This window comes from Pristiophorus japonicus, chromosome 20 (genome assembly GCF_044704955.1).
Source record: "Pristiophorus japonicus isolate sPriJap1 chromosome 20, sPriJap1.hap1, whole genome shotgun sequence".
In the NCBI taxonomy this organism is placed as follows: domain Eukaryota; kingdom Metazoa; phylum Chordata; class Chondrichthyes; family Pristiophoridae; genus Pristiophorus; species Pristiophorus japonicus.
Genome location: NC_091996.1, coordinates 74660697 through 74677158, shown reverse-complemented (window position 1 = coordinate 74677158; position 16462 = coordinate 74660697). Strand labels below are relative to the sequence as shown.

The following is a 16462-nucleotide window of genomic DNA, read 5'->3' as shown; positions in this document are numbered from 1 at the left end:
CACAACGACATAGGTAGAAAGAGGACTGAGATCCTGACAGCTGAGTTTAGGGACTAGGAGTAAGATTGAAAGCCAGGACTTCAAAGGTGGTAATCCCGGGATTACTGGCAGTGACACATACTAGTAAAGGTAGAAATAGGAAAGCTAGTCAGATAAATATGTGGCTGGGGCATTGGTGTAGGAGGGAAGGCTTTAGTTTCCTGAACAATTGGGACCGCTTCTGGGGTAGGTGGGACCTGTACAAGTTGGACAGGTTACACCTCAACAGAGATGGGACCAATGTTCTCGCGGGTGGTTTTGATAGTGCAGTTGGGAGGGTTTTAAACTAGCTTGGCAGGGGGATGGGAACCCAGGAGAGGGCTCTGAGCTAGTTAGAGTGGGTGAGAGCTCAGATGAACAGAACCCCAAGAAAGAATGCAAAAGGCAGGAGGCAACAGAGCAGAGTAGCACGGGGGAGCCAATTTAAAACTGAGTTGAGAAGGAATTTCTTCTCCCAGAGGGTTGTGAATCTGTGGAATTCTCTGCCCAAGGAAGCAGTTGAGGCTAGCTCATTGAATGTATTCAAGTCACAGATAGATAGATTTTTAACCAATAAGGGAATTAAGGGTTACGGGGAGCGGGCGGGTAAGTGGAGCTGAGTCCACGGCCAGATCAGCCATGATCTTGTTGAATGGCGGAGCAGGCTCAAGGGGCTAGATGGCCTACTCCTGTTCCTAATTCTTATGTTATTATTATGTTCACTGAACGGCCGAGCTCTCATTTTAAGCTTATGATCCCTTGTTGTGGACTCTCTCACCAGAGGAAATAGTTTCTCGATCTAATCCTACCAACTCCTTTAATCTTCTTAAACACCTCAATTAGATCACCCCTTAATCTTCTCTATTCAAGGAATACGAGCCCAGTGTCTACAATCTGTCCTCATCATTTACAAGAGTCGTCGCTGTAAGTACAGGATCAAAATTCTCAACAGATATTTCTAGTTTCTCTGAAACACTCTTTCCTCTCTTGCCCCCAAGCTGTCCCACACACTCGCATCACATCCTCGCTGTTTGAAATCCAGATTCATCGCACACTCGGATTTTTCTCCATTTCCCTCCTGAAGGTGCTGCGTGATTGTGAGGTTCAGTCTCACTCACTGTTTGCCCTCCAGTATTTTGTCATGTGGTAATTCTGAGCATACACTGAAGGTGCTGCGTGATGGTGGGGTTTGGCCACAGTCTCTGTTTGCCCTCAAACAGATGCATAATGAGGGAAGTCAATCTCTGAACCTTTAACTAACAGCGACATGGAGCGAGGGAAATGAATGAGCTTTAAACACCTGGTCTACTCGGCACTGAAGGCTCTGAAACTCAGAGTAGGAACTCCAGGGAAACACAATACTGACAGAAGTTAAACTGTTTGGTGGACAAAAGAAATCTTGAGTTAGTTTTTAAAAGATAAATTATTTAACGGGTTCGCACTGACCCACCTGACTGGCCGACTCAGGATCCACCCCTCAAAGTCCACGATTGGTTGTAGAGCATGCCGCTCCCTGGGCCCTCCGGCCTCTGAGCTCTCTTCCTGTTGGTTCCCAGGGCAATCAATCACCACTCGCCCACAGGACGCTGCCAGATGAAATGCGAGGTTCAGGAGTTTAAAGGAAGAAAAAAATCAGAATCTAAATTTGGAAATACAATTATAGAAACATGATTCAATTTATCACACCATCACAGACACGCTGGTTTCCTTCCGTGATCATTCTGCGACTGTATTGAAATGGCGGATGACCTTACCCAGAGTGCCCCGCAGGGTGGAATATGCCCTATCTCCACCAGCAGGGGCGCAGCGTGCAGGTGCGAGAAGGGCTGGTCCCCGGAGACTGCCTCCCTGAACGGAGCGAGCGCGGTGCGGGCCCCGGAAGCTGAACGGAGTGAGCGCGGCCTCAGCAACACCAAGTGCGGCTCCAGCCCCGAGTCAGAGCGGCCCAGAAGCCAGGCGGTGGGGCATGCGGCACCAGGAGAGTCCGGGGGTGGGGAGCAGCGCCTCCACCATCCTAGCCGCCGCTTCCCAATTTCTTCAGCTGCATTCACAAAGTCCGATTCGGGACAGAGGACAGGACGCAGGCGCTCAGAGAATGGTTCATGGCCCTGGGGAGCATACGCACTCTCAGTGGGGGAATCAGTGCGTTTGATAGAGCGGTTTCTGCGGCGGGGAGAATTGTGGGTCCTGCAGCCGCCATTAGTCAGCGACTGTCGGGAGGTGACAGAAGGTAGGTCCCTCACCTCCTGTCTAGGTCATTTTTGTTGCATCAGTGTGAGCTGGAGGAGAAGCTATGGGTTTATCCCGATTACTTAATTCTACTCCCAACGGCCTGTCTGAACCCAGTCGGGCCAACAATATCTGATGTGAGACTGTCAAGGGAGGTAGATTCTAAGAACACATATAAGAACATAGGAAATAGGAGCAGGAATAAGAATACGGCTCCTCAAGACTGCTCAGCTATTCAATAAGATCATGGCTGATCTGATCTCGGCCTCAACTCCACTTTCCTGCCTCTTCTCCTTAACCCGCGACTCCCCTATAGTTCAAGAATCTGAGCCTTGAATATAATCAATGACCCAGCATCCACAGCTCCCTGGGGTGGAGAATTCCACAGATTCACGACCCTCTGAAAGAAGAAATTCCTCCTCTTAACCGTCTTTCCCACATTACAACAGTGACTACACTCCAAAAGTACTTCATTGGCTGTAAAGCGCTTTGAGATGTCCGAAGGCCATGAAAGGTGCTATATGAATGCAAGCCTATCTTTCTTGTTTCCTCTTAAATGGCTGACCCCTTTTCTGAAATTATGGGCGGGCAGATCGCACACTAGAGGGGCGGAGGTTGTGGGGTGAGCGGATCGCACACTGGAAGGGCGGAGGTTCGGGGTGGGCGGATCGCACTGGAGGGGCGGAGGTTGGGGTTTAGCGGAAGTTCACACACTAATTGGCAATCTTGTTGTGCGAAGCCCTTTGGGGAAGATTGACCATAATATGGTAGATATCTTCATTAAGATGGAGAGTGACACAGTTAATTCAGAGACTAGGGTCCTGAACTTAAAGAAAGGTAACTTTGATGGAATGAGACGTGAATTAGCTAGGATAGACTGGCGAATGATACTTAAAGGGTTGACGGTGGATAGGCAATGGCAGACATTTAAAGATCACACGGATGAACTTCAACAATTGTACATCCATGTCTGGTGTAAAAATAAAATGGGGAAGGTGGCTCAACCGTGGCTAACAAGAGAAATTAGGGATAGTGTTAAATCCAAGGAAAAGGTATATAAATTCGCCAGAAAAAGCACCAAACCTGAGGACTGGGAGAAATTTATAATTCAGCAGAGGACAAAGGGTTTAATTCGGAGGGGGAAAATAGAGTATGAGAGTGAGCTTGCAGGGAACACAAAAACTGACTGCAAAAGCTTCTATAGATATGTGAAGAGAAAAAGATTAGTGAAGACAAATGCAAGTCCCTTGCAGTCAGAATCAGGTTAATTTATAATGGGGAACAAAGAAATAGCAGACCAATTGAACAAATACTTTGGTTCTGTCTTCACTAAGGAAGACACAAATAACCTTTTGGAAATACTGGGGCACCGAGGGTCTAGCGAGAAGGAGGAACTGAAAGAAATATTAGTCAGGAAATTGTGTTAGGGAAATTGATGGTATTGAAGGCTGATAAATCTCCAGGGCCTGATGGTCTGCATCCCAGAGTACTTAAGGAAGTGGCCCTAGAAATAGTAGATGCATTGGTGGTCATTTTCCAACATTCCATGGACTCTGGATCAGTTCCTATGGATTGGAGGGTAGCTAATGTAATGCCACTTTTTAAAAAAGGAGGGAGAGAGAAACAGGGAATTATTAGCCTGACATCAGTAGTGGGGAAAATGTTGGAATCAATTATTAAAGATGTAATAGCAGCGCATTTGGAAAGCAGTGACAGGATCGGTCCAAGTCAGCATGAATTTATGAAAGGGAAATCATGCTTGACAAATCTTCTAGAATTTTTTGAGGATGTAACTAGTAGAGTGGACAAGGGAGAACCAGTGTATGTGGTGTATTTGGACTTTCAAAAGGCTTTTGACAAGGTCCCACACAAGAGATTGGTGTGCAAAATTAAAGCACATGGTATTGGGGGTAATGTATTGACGTGGATAGAGAACTGGTTGGCAGACAGGAAGCAAAGAGTAGGAAGAAACGGGTCCTTTTCAGAATGGCAGGCAGTGACTAGTAGGGTACCGCAGGGTTCAGTGCTGGGACCCGAGCTATTTACAATATACATTAATGATTTGGACAAAGGAATTGAATGTAATATCTCCAAGTTTGCAGATGACACTAAGCTGGGGGACGGTGTGAGCTGTGAGGAGGATGCTAAAAGGCTGCAGGGTGACTTGGATAGGTTAGGTGAGTGGGCAAATGCATGGCAGATGCAGTATACTGTCGATAAATGTGAGGTTATCCACTTTGGTGGCAAAAACAGGAAGGCAGATTATCTGAATGGTGACAGATTAGGAAAAGGGGAGGTGCAACGAGACCTGGGTGTCATGGTACATCAGTCATTCAAAGTTGTCATGCAGGTACAGCGCTGAAGAAGGCAAATGGCATGTTGGCCTTCATTGCGAGAGGATTTGAGTATAGGAGCAAGGAGGTCTTGCTGCAGTTGTACAGGGCCTTGGTGAGGCCACACTTTGAATATTGTGTACAGTTTTGGTCTCCTAATCTGAGGAAGGACATTCTTGCTATTAAGGGAGTGCAGCGAAGGTTCACCAGACTGATTCCCGGGATGGCAGGACTGATCTATAAAGAAAGACTGGATCGACTAGGCTTATATTTACTGGAATTTAGAAGAATGAGAGGGGATCTCATAGAAACATATAATATTCTGACGCGTTTGGACAGGTTAGATGCAGGAAGAATGTTCCCGATGTTGGGGAAGTCCAGAACCAGGGGTCACAGTCTTAAGGATAAGGGGTAGGCTATTTAGGACCGAGATGAGGAGAAACTTCTTCACTCAGAGAATTGTGAACCTGTGGAATTCTCTACCACAGAAATTTGTTGAGGCCAGTTTATTAGATATATTCAAAAGGGAGTTAGATGTGGCCCTTACGGCTAAAGGGATCAAGTGGTATGGAGAGAAAGCAGGAGTGAGGTACTGAAGTTGCATGATCAGCCATGATCTTATTGAATTGTGGTGCAGGCTCGAAGGGCCGAATGGTCTGCTCCTGCACCTATTTTCTATGTTTCTATGGCGGGCCGGAGGTTGGGGGGTGAGCGTATCACACACTGGAGGGGCGGAGGTTGTGGGGCCGGTGGACTGTCCACATAGCGCTGATGCCATCATCCCGCTGGCGCATCACTACATCTCTCCACTTCACTTCAAACGGAAAGCCACTGTGAATATTTAAGTTAGGTCCAAAATGGCCTGGCACACTCAATGGCAGCTGCAGCGGTCGGCCTTCCCCTGTAATGGTGGCCGCACTGCCATTTTAGAAGCACTGCAAACACAGTGCACCGGCACAAAAAGCCGCTGGTGACTCCGAGCGACGGCAGCAACATTTTCTGGATGGACATTCAAGATCGGGGGGCAGCATCACCGGTGCGTTCTCTGATGATGCACTTATGACGGATCGGCAGCAGCGGGGCAGTGGGGAGGGGGGAAGCAGGTCACCGCCGGTGTACCACAGGAGACACGCAAGATCCTACAAATCCCCTGGGAGGATAGACGCGACCTCGTCCAGGCCAACATCCCCAGCATTGAAGTACTGACCACACTTGATGAGCTCCGTTGGGCAGGCCACATAATTTGCATGCCAGACACGAGACTCCCAAAGCAAGTGCTCTACTTGGAACTCCTACACGGCAAATGAGCCAAAGGTGGGCAGAGGAAACGTTACAAGGACACCCTCGAAGCCTCCCTGATAAAGTGCAACATCCCCACTGACACCTGGGAGTCCCTGACCAAAGACCGCCCTAAGTGGAGGAAGTGCATCCGGGAGGGCACTGAGCACCTCGAGTCTCATTGCCGAGAGCATGCAGAAATCAAGCGCAGGCAGCAGAAAGAGTGATTGGCAAACCTGTCCCACCCACCCTTTCCCTCAACGCCTCTCTGTCCCATCTGTGATAGGGACTGTGATCCTCGTATTGGACTGTTCAGCCACCTAAGGACTCATTTTAAGAGTGGAAGCAAGTCTTCCTCGATTCCGAGGGACTGCCTATGATGAGATGATGATGACCACGAAATTTTCAAAATGCTGGCCATTCTACGAAAAATCGGCAGCCATTGCACTTCGCAACGTGGGCACCGATTTCCGGCAGTAACAGACCTTGAGGGAAGGGGCAATTTTGGCCCCGAGGTGTGGTCTCACCAATACCCTGTACAGTTGTAGCAGGACTTCCCTGCTTTTATACTCTATTCCCCCCTTGCAATAAAGGCCAACATTCCATTTGTCTTCCTGATCACTTGCTCTACCTGAGTACTAACTTTTTGTGTTTCATGCACAAGGACCCCCAGGTTCCTCTGTACTGCAACATTCTGTGATATCTTTCCATGTAAATAATAATTTGCTTTTCTATTCTTCCCACCAAAGTGGATAACCTCACCTTTTCTAACATTATACTCTATTTGGCAAATTTTTGCCCACTCACTTAACCTATCAATATCGCATTGCAGACTCTTTGTGTCATCCTCACAACTTGCTTTCCCACCTGTCTTTGTATCGTCAGCAAACTTGGCTACATTGCACTCGGTCTCTTCATCCAAGTCATTAATATAGATGGTAAATAGTTGAGGCCCCAGCACTGATCCCTGTGGCACCCCATTTATTACATAGAAACATAGAAATTTACAGCGCAGTAGGAGGCCACCTCTGCCCATCGTGTCCGTGCCGGCCGACAAAGAGCCACGCGGCCCTCAGTCAACAGCCCTGAAGGTTACATATAAACCTATGAGCAATGAACAATGGCGGACAGGTAAAGAGCATCTGGCCCAACCAGTCCGCCCCATCCCATGCACCAAAACATCCTACACTCCACCCCACCCAGAGACATGTGTCCTCCTGGGAAAGGCAAATACCAGATAAAAACCCAGGCCAATTCGGAAAGAATTCTGGGAGAATTCCTCTCCGACCCATCCAGGCGATCGAAATTAGTTCAGGAAATCACACTGGCCGTATTAGATCCCCTGAAGTACTTACCATCGTGCCTGCGCCAACCAACAAGATGTTATCCAGTCTAATCCCACTTACCAGCTCTAGGTCTGTAACCCTGCAGGTTACGGCACTTCAAGTGCACATCCAGCATCTTTTAAATGTGGTGAGAGTTTCTGCATCCACCACCCTTCCAGGCAGCGAGTTCCAGACCCCCACAACCCTCTGCGTAAAGAAGCTTCCCCTCAAATCCCCTCTAAACCTTCCACCAACAACCCGAAATTTATGCCCCCTTGTAATTGACCCCTCCACCAAGGGAAATAGGACCTTGCTATCCTCTATATCCAGGCTCCTTAAAAGTTTATACACCTCAATGAGGTCTTCCCTCAGCCTCCTTTATTCCAAAGAGAACAAATCCATCTATCCTCATAGCTAAGATTCTCCATTGCAGGCAGCATCCTCGTAAATCTCCTCTGCACCTTCTCTAGTGCAATCAAGTCCTTCCTTTCATACAGCGACCAGTACTGCACGCAGTACTCCAGCTGTGGCCTAACCAGCGTATTATACAATTTAAGCATAACCTCCTTGCTCAGCCAATAAAGGCAAGCATTCCGTATGCCTTCTTAACCACCTTATCCACCTGGTCTGCTACTTTCAGGGATCTGTGGACAAGCACTCCAAGGTACCTTTGTTCATCTACACTATTAAGTGGCCTACCGCTTAATGTGTATACCCTTTCCTTATTAGCCCTCCCAAAGTGCATCACCTCACACTTCTCTGAATTAAATTCCATTTGCCACTGCTCTGCCCACCTGACCAGTAGATTGATATCCTCCTGCAGCCCCTGACTTTCCTCTTCATTATCAACCACACAGCCAATTTTAGTGTCGTCTGCAAACTTCTTAATCATACTCCCTATATTCAAATCTAGATCGTTGATGTATACCACAAAAAAACAGTTTGCCAACCTGAAAATGACCCATACAAAAGCAAAATATTGCGAATGTTAGAATCTGAAATAAAAACAGAGAATGCTGGAAATTTCAGCGGGTCAGGCAGCATCTGTGGAGAGAGAAGGCAGAGGCCCAACCAGTCCCCATCCACTACCTCCTTCCTCCTCCTCCACCCGGCTGAACTTGTTCTCACATTGAACAACTTCTCCTTAAACTCCACTCACTTTCTCCAAATTAAAGGTGTTGCTTTGGGAACCCGCATGGGTCCTTTTCGTGGGTTATGTGGAACATTCTTTGTTCCAGTCCTACTCGGGCTCCTCCCTCACCTCTTTTTCCGGTACATTGATGACGTATCGGTGCCGTTTCCTGCTCTCACCCTGAACTTGAAAATTTCATTCACTTTGCATCCAATTTCCACCCTTCCCTCACCGTCTCATGGTCCATCTCCGACTCTTCCCTTCCTCGACTTCTGTCTCCATCTCTGGGGATACGCTTTCGACCAGTGTCCACTATAAGCCACTGACTCCCACAGTTAGCTGGACTACACTTCCTCCCACCCCGCATCCTGTAAGGACTCCATTCCAACATCCCAGTTTCTCCGTCTCCATCACATCTGTTCTGACGATGCCACCTTTCATACTAGTGCCTCCGACATGTCTTCCTTTTTCCTCAACTGAGGATTCCTCTCCGCCGTGGTTAACATGGCCCTCGTCCATTCTATTACCCGTACCTCTGCTCTCACCCCTTCCCCTCCCTCTCAGAACCGCGACAGGGTTCCCCTTGCCTTCACCTTTCACCCCGCCAGCCTCCACCATTCAATGGATCATCCTCCGCCATTTCCGCCACCTCCAGCGTGATCCCACCACCAATCACATCTCCCCTCTCCTCCCCTCTCAGCATTCTGAAGGGACCGCTCCCTCCGCGACACCCTGGTCCATTCCACAGCCACCTCCAGCACCCCCTCCCCTTCCCACGGCACCTTCCCGTGCAAGCGCAGGAAATGCAACACCTGTCCTTTTACCTCCTCCCTTCCCACTATCCAGAGCCCCAAACACTTCTTCCAGGTGAAACAGCGATTTACTTGTACTTCTTTCAATTTAGTATACAGGTGCAGCGTTGAGAATCCGGAACCCACGGGACCGAGGCCGTTGCGGATTCCGGGCTTTTCCGGACTTTCGATCGTCTTTCTGCCGTCACTAATCTGGAAACACCCGAGCCCAGGTTCGGGTATTTCCGGATTTCAGAACGTCAGAATGGGTGGGCCCCGTCACGGAGGAGTTGCTCGGGTGGGCCCCGTCGCGGAGGAGCTGCTCGGGCGGGCCCCGTCGCGGAGGATCTGCTCGGGTGGGCCCCGTCGCGGAGAAGCTGCTCGGGCGGGCCCCATCGCGGAGGAGCTGCTCGGGCGGGCCCCGTCGCGGAGGAGCTGCTCGGGCGGGCCCCGTCGCGGAGGAGGCCCCGAGGTAAGGGTGGGCAAGAGGCGGCAAGGCCTGAGGTCGGGCTGCGGCAGAACCCCGAGGTCGACAGGGTCAGTGGGTCCGGATTCCGGAACATTTTACAGATTCCAGATGACCCTGCCACCGATCGATCCAGATTCCGGAACATTCCGGATCTTTGACACTGCACCTGTACTGTATTCGCTGCTCACGATGTAGTCACCTATACATTGGGGAGACCAAGCGTAGATTGTGTGATGCTTTGCTGAACACCTGTTCAGTCCGTATGTGTGATCCCGAGCTTCCGATCGCCTGTTTACTTTAATTCCCCGCTCCAGTCCCACTCCGACCTCTCCGTCCTCGGTCTCCTACACTGTTCCAAGCTTGAGAAACAGCACCTCATCTTTCGTTTCGGCACTTTACAGCCCTCAGGACTCAACATTGAGTTCAACAATTTCAGACCAGAACCTCTGGCCATCTTTGGCTCCCTTTACCCCCCCACCCGCCCCTCCCAATCTTATGTTTTTTTTCTTTTTTCCTCTCTTTGTCTTTTATGGCAGCTGGTCAATACTACGCCATTCACACCCTATCCGCAATAACCTTTTTCTAACCTCTAACTTTCCATTTCAATTCGGCCCATCATCCCTTTTGTCGCTCTAATCTCTCCTGCCTTCCACCCTATCACAGACCTTCCCTTTTGTTCTTTCCTCCCCTCCCCCTTTCAGTGCTTAAGAATATGTTCTTTTCAAACATTCAGCAGTTGTGACGAAGGGTCACAGACCTGAAACGTTAACTCTGTTTTTCTCTCCACAGATGCTGCCTGACCCGCTGAGACTTCCAGCATTCTCTACTGAATATGACCCATTTATCCCGACTCTGTTTTCTGTTAGTTAGCCAATCCTCTATCCATGCTAATATATTATCCCCAACCCCTGAGCTCTTATCTTGTGCAGTAACCTCTTATGTGGCACCTTATCGAATGCCTTTTGGAAATCTCAATACACCACATCCACTGGCTTCCCTTTATCCACCCTGCTCATTATAGCCTCAAAGAACTCTAAGAAAATTGTCAGACACGATTTCCCTTTCATAAAACCATGTTGACTATATTTCATTGTATTATCTAAATGTCCAGCTACTACTTCCTTCATAATGGATTCTAGCATTTTCGCAATGACTAATGTCAGGCTAACTAGGCTATAGTTTCCTGCTATCTGTCTCCCTCCTTTCTTGAATAGGGGCGTTACATTTGTGGTTTTCCAATCTGCAAGAATCTCTCCAGGATCCAGGGAATTTTGGAAGATTACAACCAATGCATCCACTATCTCTCCAGCCACTTCTTTTAAGTCCCTAGGATGCAGGCCATCAAGTCCAGGGGACTTGTCTACCTTTAGTCCCATTAGTTTGCCTAGTACAACTTCTCTAGTGATAATGATTGTTTAATTTCCTCCCTCCCTTTTGCCCCTGATTTTGTACTGTTATTGGGATGCTTTTTGTGACTTCTATTGTGAAGACAGATACAAAATATTTGTTCAAAGTCTCTGCCATTTCTCTATTTCCCATTATTAATTCCCCAGTCTCATCCTCTAAGGGACCAATACTTACTTTAGCCACTCTTCCTTTTTATATACCTGTAGAAGCTCTTACTGTCTGTTTTTATATTTCTTGCTAATTTACTCTCATAATCTATTTTCTCCCTCTTTATTATTTTTTTAGTCATTATTTGTTGGTTTCTAAAATTTTCCCAATCCTATGGCCTACTATTAATCTTCACAACATTGTATGCCTTTGTTTTCCATTTGATACCATCCTTAACTTCCTTAGTTAGCCACGGATGGTTCATCCTTCTCTTAGGGTCTTTCTTTTTCACTGGAATATATCTTTGCTGAGAGTTCTGAAATATCTCGTTAAATGTCTGCCACTGCTTGTCTACCATCTGACCCTTTAATCTATTTCCCAGCCCATTTTAGCCAACTCTGTCTTCATACCTTTGTAATTGCCTTTATTTAGGTTTAAGACACTAGTTTCAGATTCAAGTTTATCACTCTCAAATTCTTACCTGAATCCTTTACTATGAGATCATTAATTAATCCAGTCTCATTACACATTACCAGATCGAGAATAGCCTGTTCCGTGGTTGGTTCCACAACGTATTATTCTAAGAAACCATCCCGAATACACTCTATGAACTCGTCCTCAAGGCTATCTTTGCCAATTTGCTTTGTCCAATCTTTATGAAGATTAAAGTCGCACACGATTATTGCAGTACCTCTCTTACAAGCCCCCATTAATTCTTGATTTATACTCTGTCCTACAGTGTAGCTATTGTTAGGGGGCCTATAGACCACTCCCACCAATGACTTCTTTCCCTTGCTATTTCTTATCTCCACCCAAACTGATTCTACATCTTGATCTTCCGAGCCAGTATAATTTCTCACTATTGCACCAATCTCATCCTTTATTAACAGGGCTACCCCACCTCCTTTTCCTTTCTGCCTATCCTTCCGAAATGTCAAATACCCCTGAATATTCAGTTCCCAGCTTTGGTCAGCTTGCAATCACGTTTTAGATTAGATCATACTTATTTATTTCTATTTGTGCCGTCAGTTCATCTGCCTTGGTACGAATGCTGCATGCATTCAGATAAAGAGCCTTTAATTTTGTCTTTTTACCATTTTTCCCTACTCTGACCGTATTTGCTGGTACGCTCTGTCCCTTCCTGTCACTCTGGTTATCATTACCCATGTACTATTGCCTTGCATTTCTCTTTAACTTTCTAAATTTCCCCTCACCTGATCCCCCCCACCATTTGTTAATTTAAAGCCCTCTCTGCAGCCCTAGTCATACGATTCACCAGGATGCTGAAGCCCGTCGCAGCGGAACAGCTGCCACTTTCCCCAGTACTGGTGCCTGTGCCCAATGAATTGAAACTCCTTCCCACACCACTCTTTGAGCCACACATTTAACTCTCTGATCTGCTTGACCCCATGCCAATTTGCGTGTGGCTCAGGTAGTAATCCAGAGATTATTACCATTGAGGTTCTGCTTATTAATTTAGCTCCTCAAACTCCCTCAGCAGAATCTCATTCTTGGTTCTACCGATGTCATTGGTTCCTACATGGACCACGATGACTGGATCCTCCCCGTGCCACTCCAAGTTCTTCTCAAGCTGCGAGGAGATATTGAAAGGAAGGGAGGGAGGAAGGAAGGAAATAAATTTATATAGCGTCTTTCACGACCAATGGATGTCTCAAAGCACTTTACAGCCAATGAAATACTTTTGGAGTGTAGTCACTGTTGTAATGTGGGAAACGCGGCAGGCAATTTGCGCACAGCAAGCTCCCACAAACAGCAATGTGATAATTACCAGATCATCGGTTTTTGTTATGTTGATTGAAGGATAAATATTGGTCAGGACGCCGGGGATTACTCCCCTGCTCTTCTTCGAAATAGTGCCATGGGATCTTTTATGCCCACTTGAGAGAGCAGATGGGCCTCGGTTTAACGTCTCATCCGAATGACGGCACCTCTGACAGTGCAGCACTCCCTCAGCACTGCACTGAAGTGTCAGCCTAGCCTTATGTGCTCAAGTCCCTGGAGTGAGACTTGAACCCACAACCTTTTCACTCAGAGGCGAGTGTGCTGAGCCTAAGCTAACACAACCTCCGGAACTCCCTGTCACGGCTGCAGAGAACAGTATCTATCCCCTGGACTATACTGTTACCTACCACTACCACATTCCTTCCTTCCGCTCCACTTGGATAGCCCCCTGTACCACGGTGCCGTGGTCAGTTTGCCCATCCTCCCTGCAGTCCTTTTCCTCATCCATACAGGTAGCAGGTACCTCGTACCTGTTGGACAGGGTCAAGGGCTGAGGCTCCTCCATCACTGCATCCTGGGTCCCCATACCTTCCTGACCCGCAGTCACACCCTCCTGCCCCTGATGATTGACTAACTCTAAGTACTATTGAACCTTAATGGTGTGACTGCCTCCTGGAGCAAAGTGTCCCAGTAACTCTTCCCCTCCCTGGTGCATTGCAATGTCTGCAGCTCGTAATCCAGCTCAACAACTGTCTCGGTCTCCAGCCCCCGCGCTTTTTATCCACATCCCTCACTGCTCCCACTCGGCTTTGCACCTCTGGTCTCGGGCTCCTGCCCCCGCACTCTTTATCCACATTCCTCACTGCTCCCACTCGGCTTTGCTCATCTGGTCTCGGGCTCCTGTCCCCACACTCTTTATCCACATTCCTCACTGCTCCCACTCGGCTTTGCACCTCCTTCCAAGGGAGATTAGGTTGCTAAATAGACACTGTCTGTATGGTGCATAAGGCTATTATTTCAGGAACAAATATTTCTGTGAAGGCTTTTAATCCATTTTACATACAGATTTAAAAAATTGAATTCTTGGAATGTGGGCATCTCTAGCAAGGCCAGCATATATTGCCAATCACTAGTTGTCCTTTCAGAAGGTGGTGGTTTGCCGCCTTCTTGAACCAGTACAGTCCTTATGCTGAAGGGAGTTACTAGATTTTGACCCAATGACAATGAATGATTGCCAATACATATTCAAGTCAGGATGGTTTGTGACTTGGAGGGAACCTGGAAGTGATAGTATTCCCATGCACCTGCTTCCCATACCCTTCTAGGTGGTGAAAGTCGTGGGTTTTGGAGGTTCAGATGTATAAAGTCCCTCTCCTTTGCTCCTCTCCACCTCTCTCTCCTCCCATAGAGGCCAGAGTCTTGTGTAGGCCCAGACATGGTGTTTCTGCTGCTGACCCCACAAATTACCAGATTCATTAAGCTCAATTTCACAACCTGCCTTTGTGTTTTTGTGGGTTCTCTCGCAAACTCCCTTTTTCCTGTTTTAAATTCATTTTACAGGGTATTAGAAAGGGAGGATTTGCAGACAGGAAACTCAAACCAAATATCGCATCAAAATCTGACAGTCACTCGATTAATCCTGAATATCTTCAGCCATTCAATATGGAAGCAAAAAGTAGCGTTGACAGCGGGAGAAATGGTACACGTGTTCTATGTGTGGACGAGGATTCAGCCGATCCTCTGGCCTGTCGAGACACAAGCGCAGTCACACTGGGGAGAAACCTTGGAAATGTGTGGACTGTGGGAAAGGATTCAATTACCCCTCTGAGCTGGATAGTCATCGACGCAATCACACTGGGGAGAGACCATTCACCTGCTCCGTGTGTGCGAAGGGATTCACTAACTCATCCCACCTATTGGCACACCAGGGAGGTCACACTGGGGAGAGGCCGTTCACTTGCTCCAAGTGTGGGAAGGGATGCACTCATTCCTCTGCCTTGCTGAAGCAGCAGCGAGTTCACACTGATGAGAGACCATTCAGATGCTCTCACTGCGGGACTGGGTTCAGACGATCATCTGAACTCACTGTACATCAGCGGACTCACACCGGGGAGAGGCCGTTCACCTGCTCCATTTGTGGGAAGGAATTCACTCGTTCATCCCAACTACTGACACACCAACAAGCTCACAAGTGACCGTAGGAGTTGTATTGTGCTGTTATTGCTGCTGTTAATCACATCCAGGACTGAATCCTGTTCATTCTGACAGGTGGGGTTTGTTTCTGCTGATATTAATAACCCCTATAACTGGGCTGGAGTTTAATATTCGTGAGACGTTAAACTGAGACCCTGTCTGCCCTCAGCTGGATGTAAAAATCCCATGGCACTATCTCTTAAGAGCAGAGGAGTTATCCCTGGTGTCCTGGCCAATATTTAACCTTCAATCAACATGACAAGAAAACATTATCTGATCATTATCACGTTGCTATTTGTGGGAGCTTGTTGTACACAAATTGGCTGCCACATTTCCTACATAACAACAGTAACTGCACTTCAAAAGTACTTCATTGGCTGTAAAATGCTTTGGGATGCCCTAGTGTTGTGAAAAGCGTGATATAAATGCAAGTCTTTCATAGAAACTTATAGAAAATAGGTGCAGGAGTAGGCCATTCGGCCCTTCGAGCCTGCACCACCATTCAATAAGATCATGGCTGATCATGCACCTCAGTACCCCACTCCTGCCTTCTCTCCATACCTGCTGATCCCGTTAGCCGTAAGGGCCACATCTAACTCCCTTTTGAATATATCTAACGAACTGGACTCAGCAACTTTCTGTGGTAGAGAATTCCACAAGTTCACAACTCTCTGGGTGAAAAAGTTTCTCCTCATCTCGGTCCTAGATGGCTTACTCCTTATTCTTAGACTGTGACCCCTGGTTCTGGACTTTCCCAACATCGGGAACATTCTTCCTGCATCTAACCTGTCCAATCCCGTCCGAATTTTATATGCTTCTTTGATATCCCCTCTCATTCTTCTAAATTCCAGTGAATATAAGCCTAGTCGATCCAGTCTTTCTTCATATGTCAGTCCTGCCATTCCAGGAATCAGTCTGGTGAACCTTCGCTGCACTCCCTCAATAACAAGAACGTCCTTCCTCAGATTAGGAGACCAAAACTGCACACAATACTCAAGATGTGGTCTCACCGAGGCTCTGTACAACTGCAGTAAGACCTCCCCGCTCCTATACTCAAATCCTCTTACTATGAAGACCAACATGCCATTTGCTTTCTTTACTGCCTGCTGAACCTGCATGCCTACTTTCAATGACTGATGTACCATGACACCCAGGTCTCGTTGCACCTCCCCTTTTACTAATCTGTCACCATTCAGATAATAATCTGCCTTCCTGTTTTTACCACCAAAGTGGATAACCTCACATTTATCGACATTATACTGCATCTGCCATGCATTTGCCCACTCACCTAACCTGTCCAAGTCATTCTGCAGCCTCTTAGCATCCTCCTCACAGCTCATACTGCCACCCAGCTTAGTGTCATCTGCAAACTTGGAGATATTACATTCAATTCCTTC

At 47.5% G+C, this 16462-nt stretch overlaps 1 protein-coding gene across 1 annotated transcript; it reads left to right on the top strand.

The window, feature by feature from the left end:
• Positions 1-14584: 14584 nt before the first annotated feature.
• On the top strand, positions 14585-15067 carry LOC139232769 (zinc finger protein 664-like). The gene has a single exon (XM_070863271.1). The coding sequence runs from the start codon at positions 14585-14587 to the stop codon at positions 15065-15067; it is 483 nt and encodes a 160-aa protein (XP_070719372.1).
• The last annotated feature ends 1395 nt before the right edge of the window (positions 15068-16462 follow it).

Excerpts from the sequence above, each read along its gene's own strand:
- LOC139232769 (XM_070863271.1), top strand. The coding sequence starts at position 14,585 with ATGTGTGGACGAGGATTCAGCCGATCCTCTGGCCTGTCGAGACACAAG.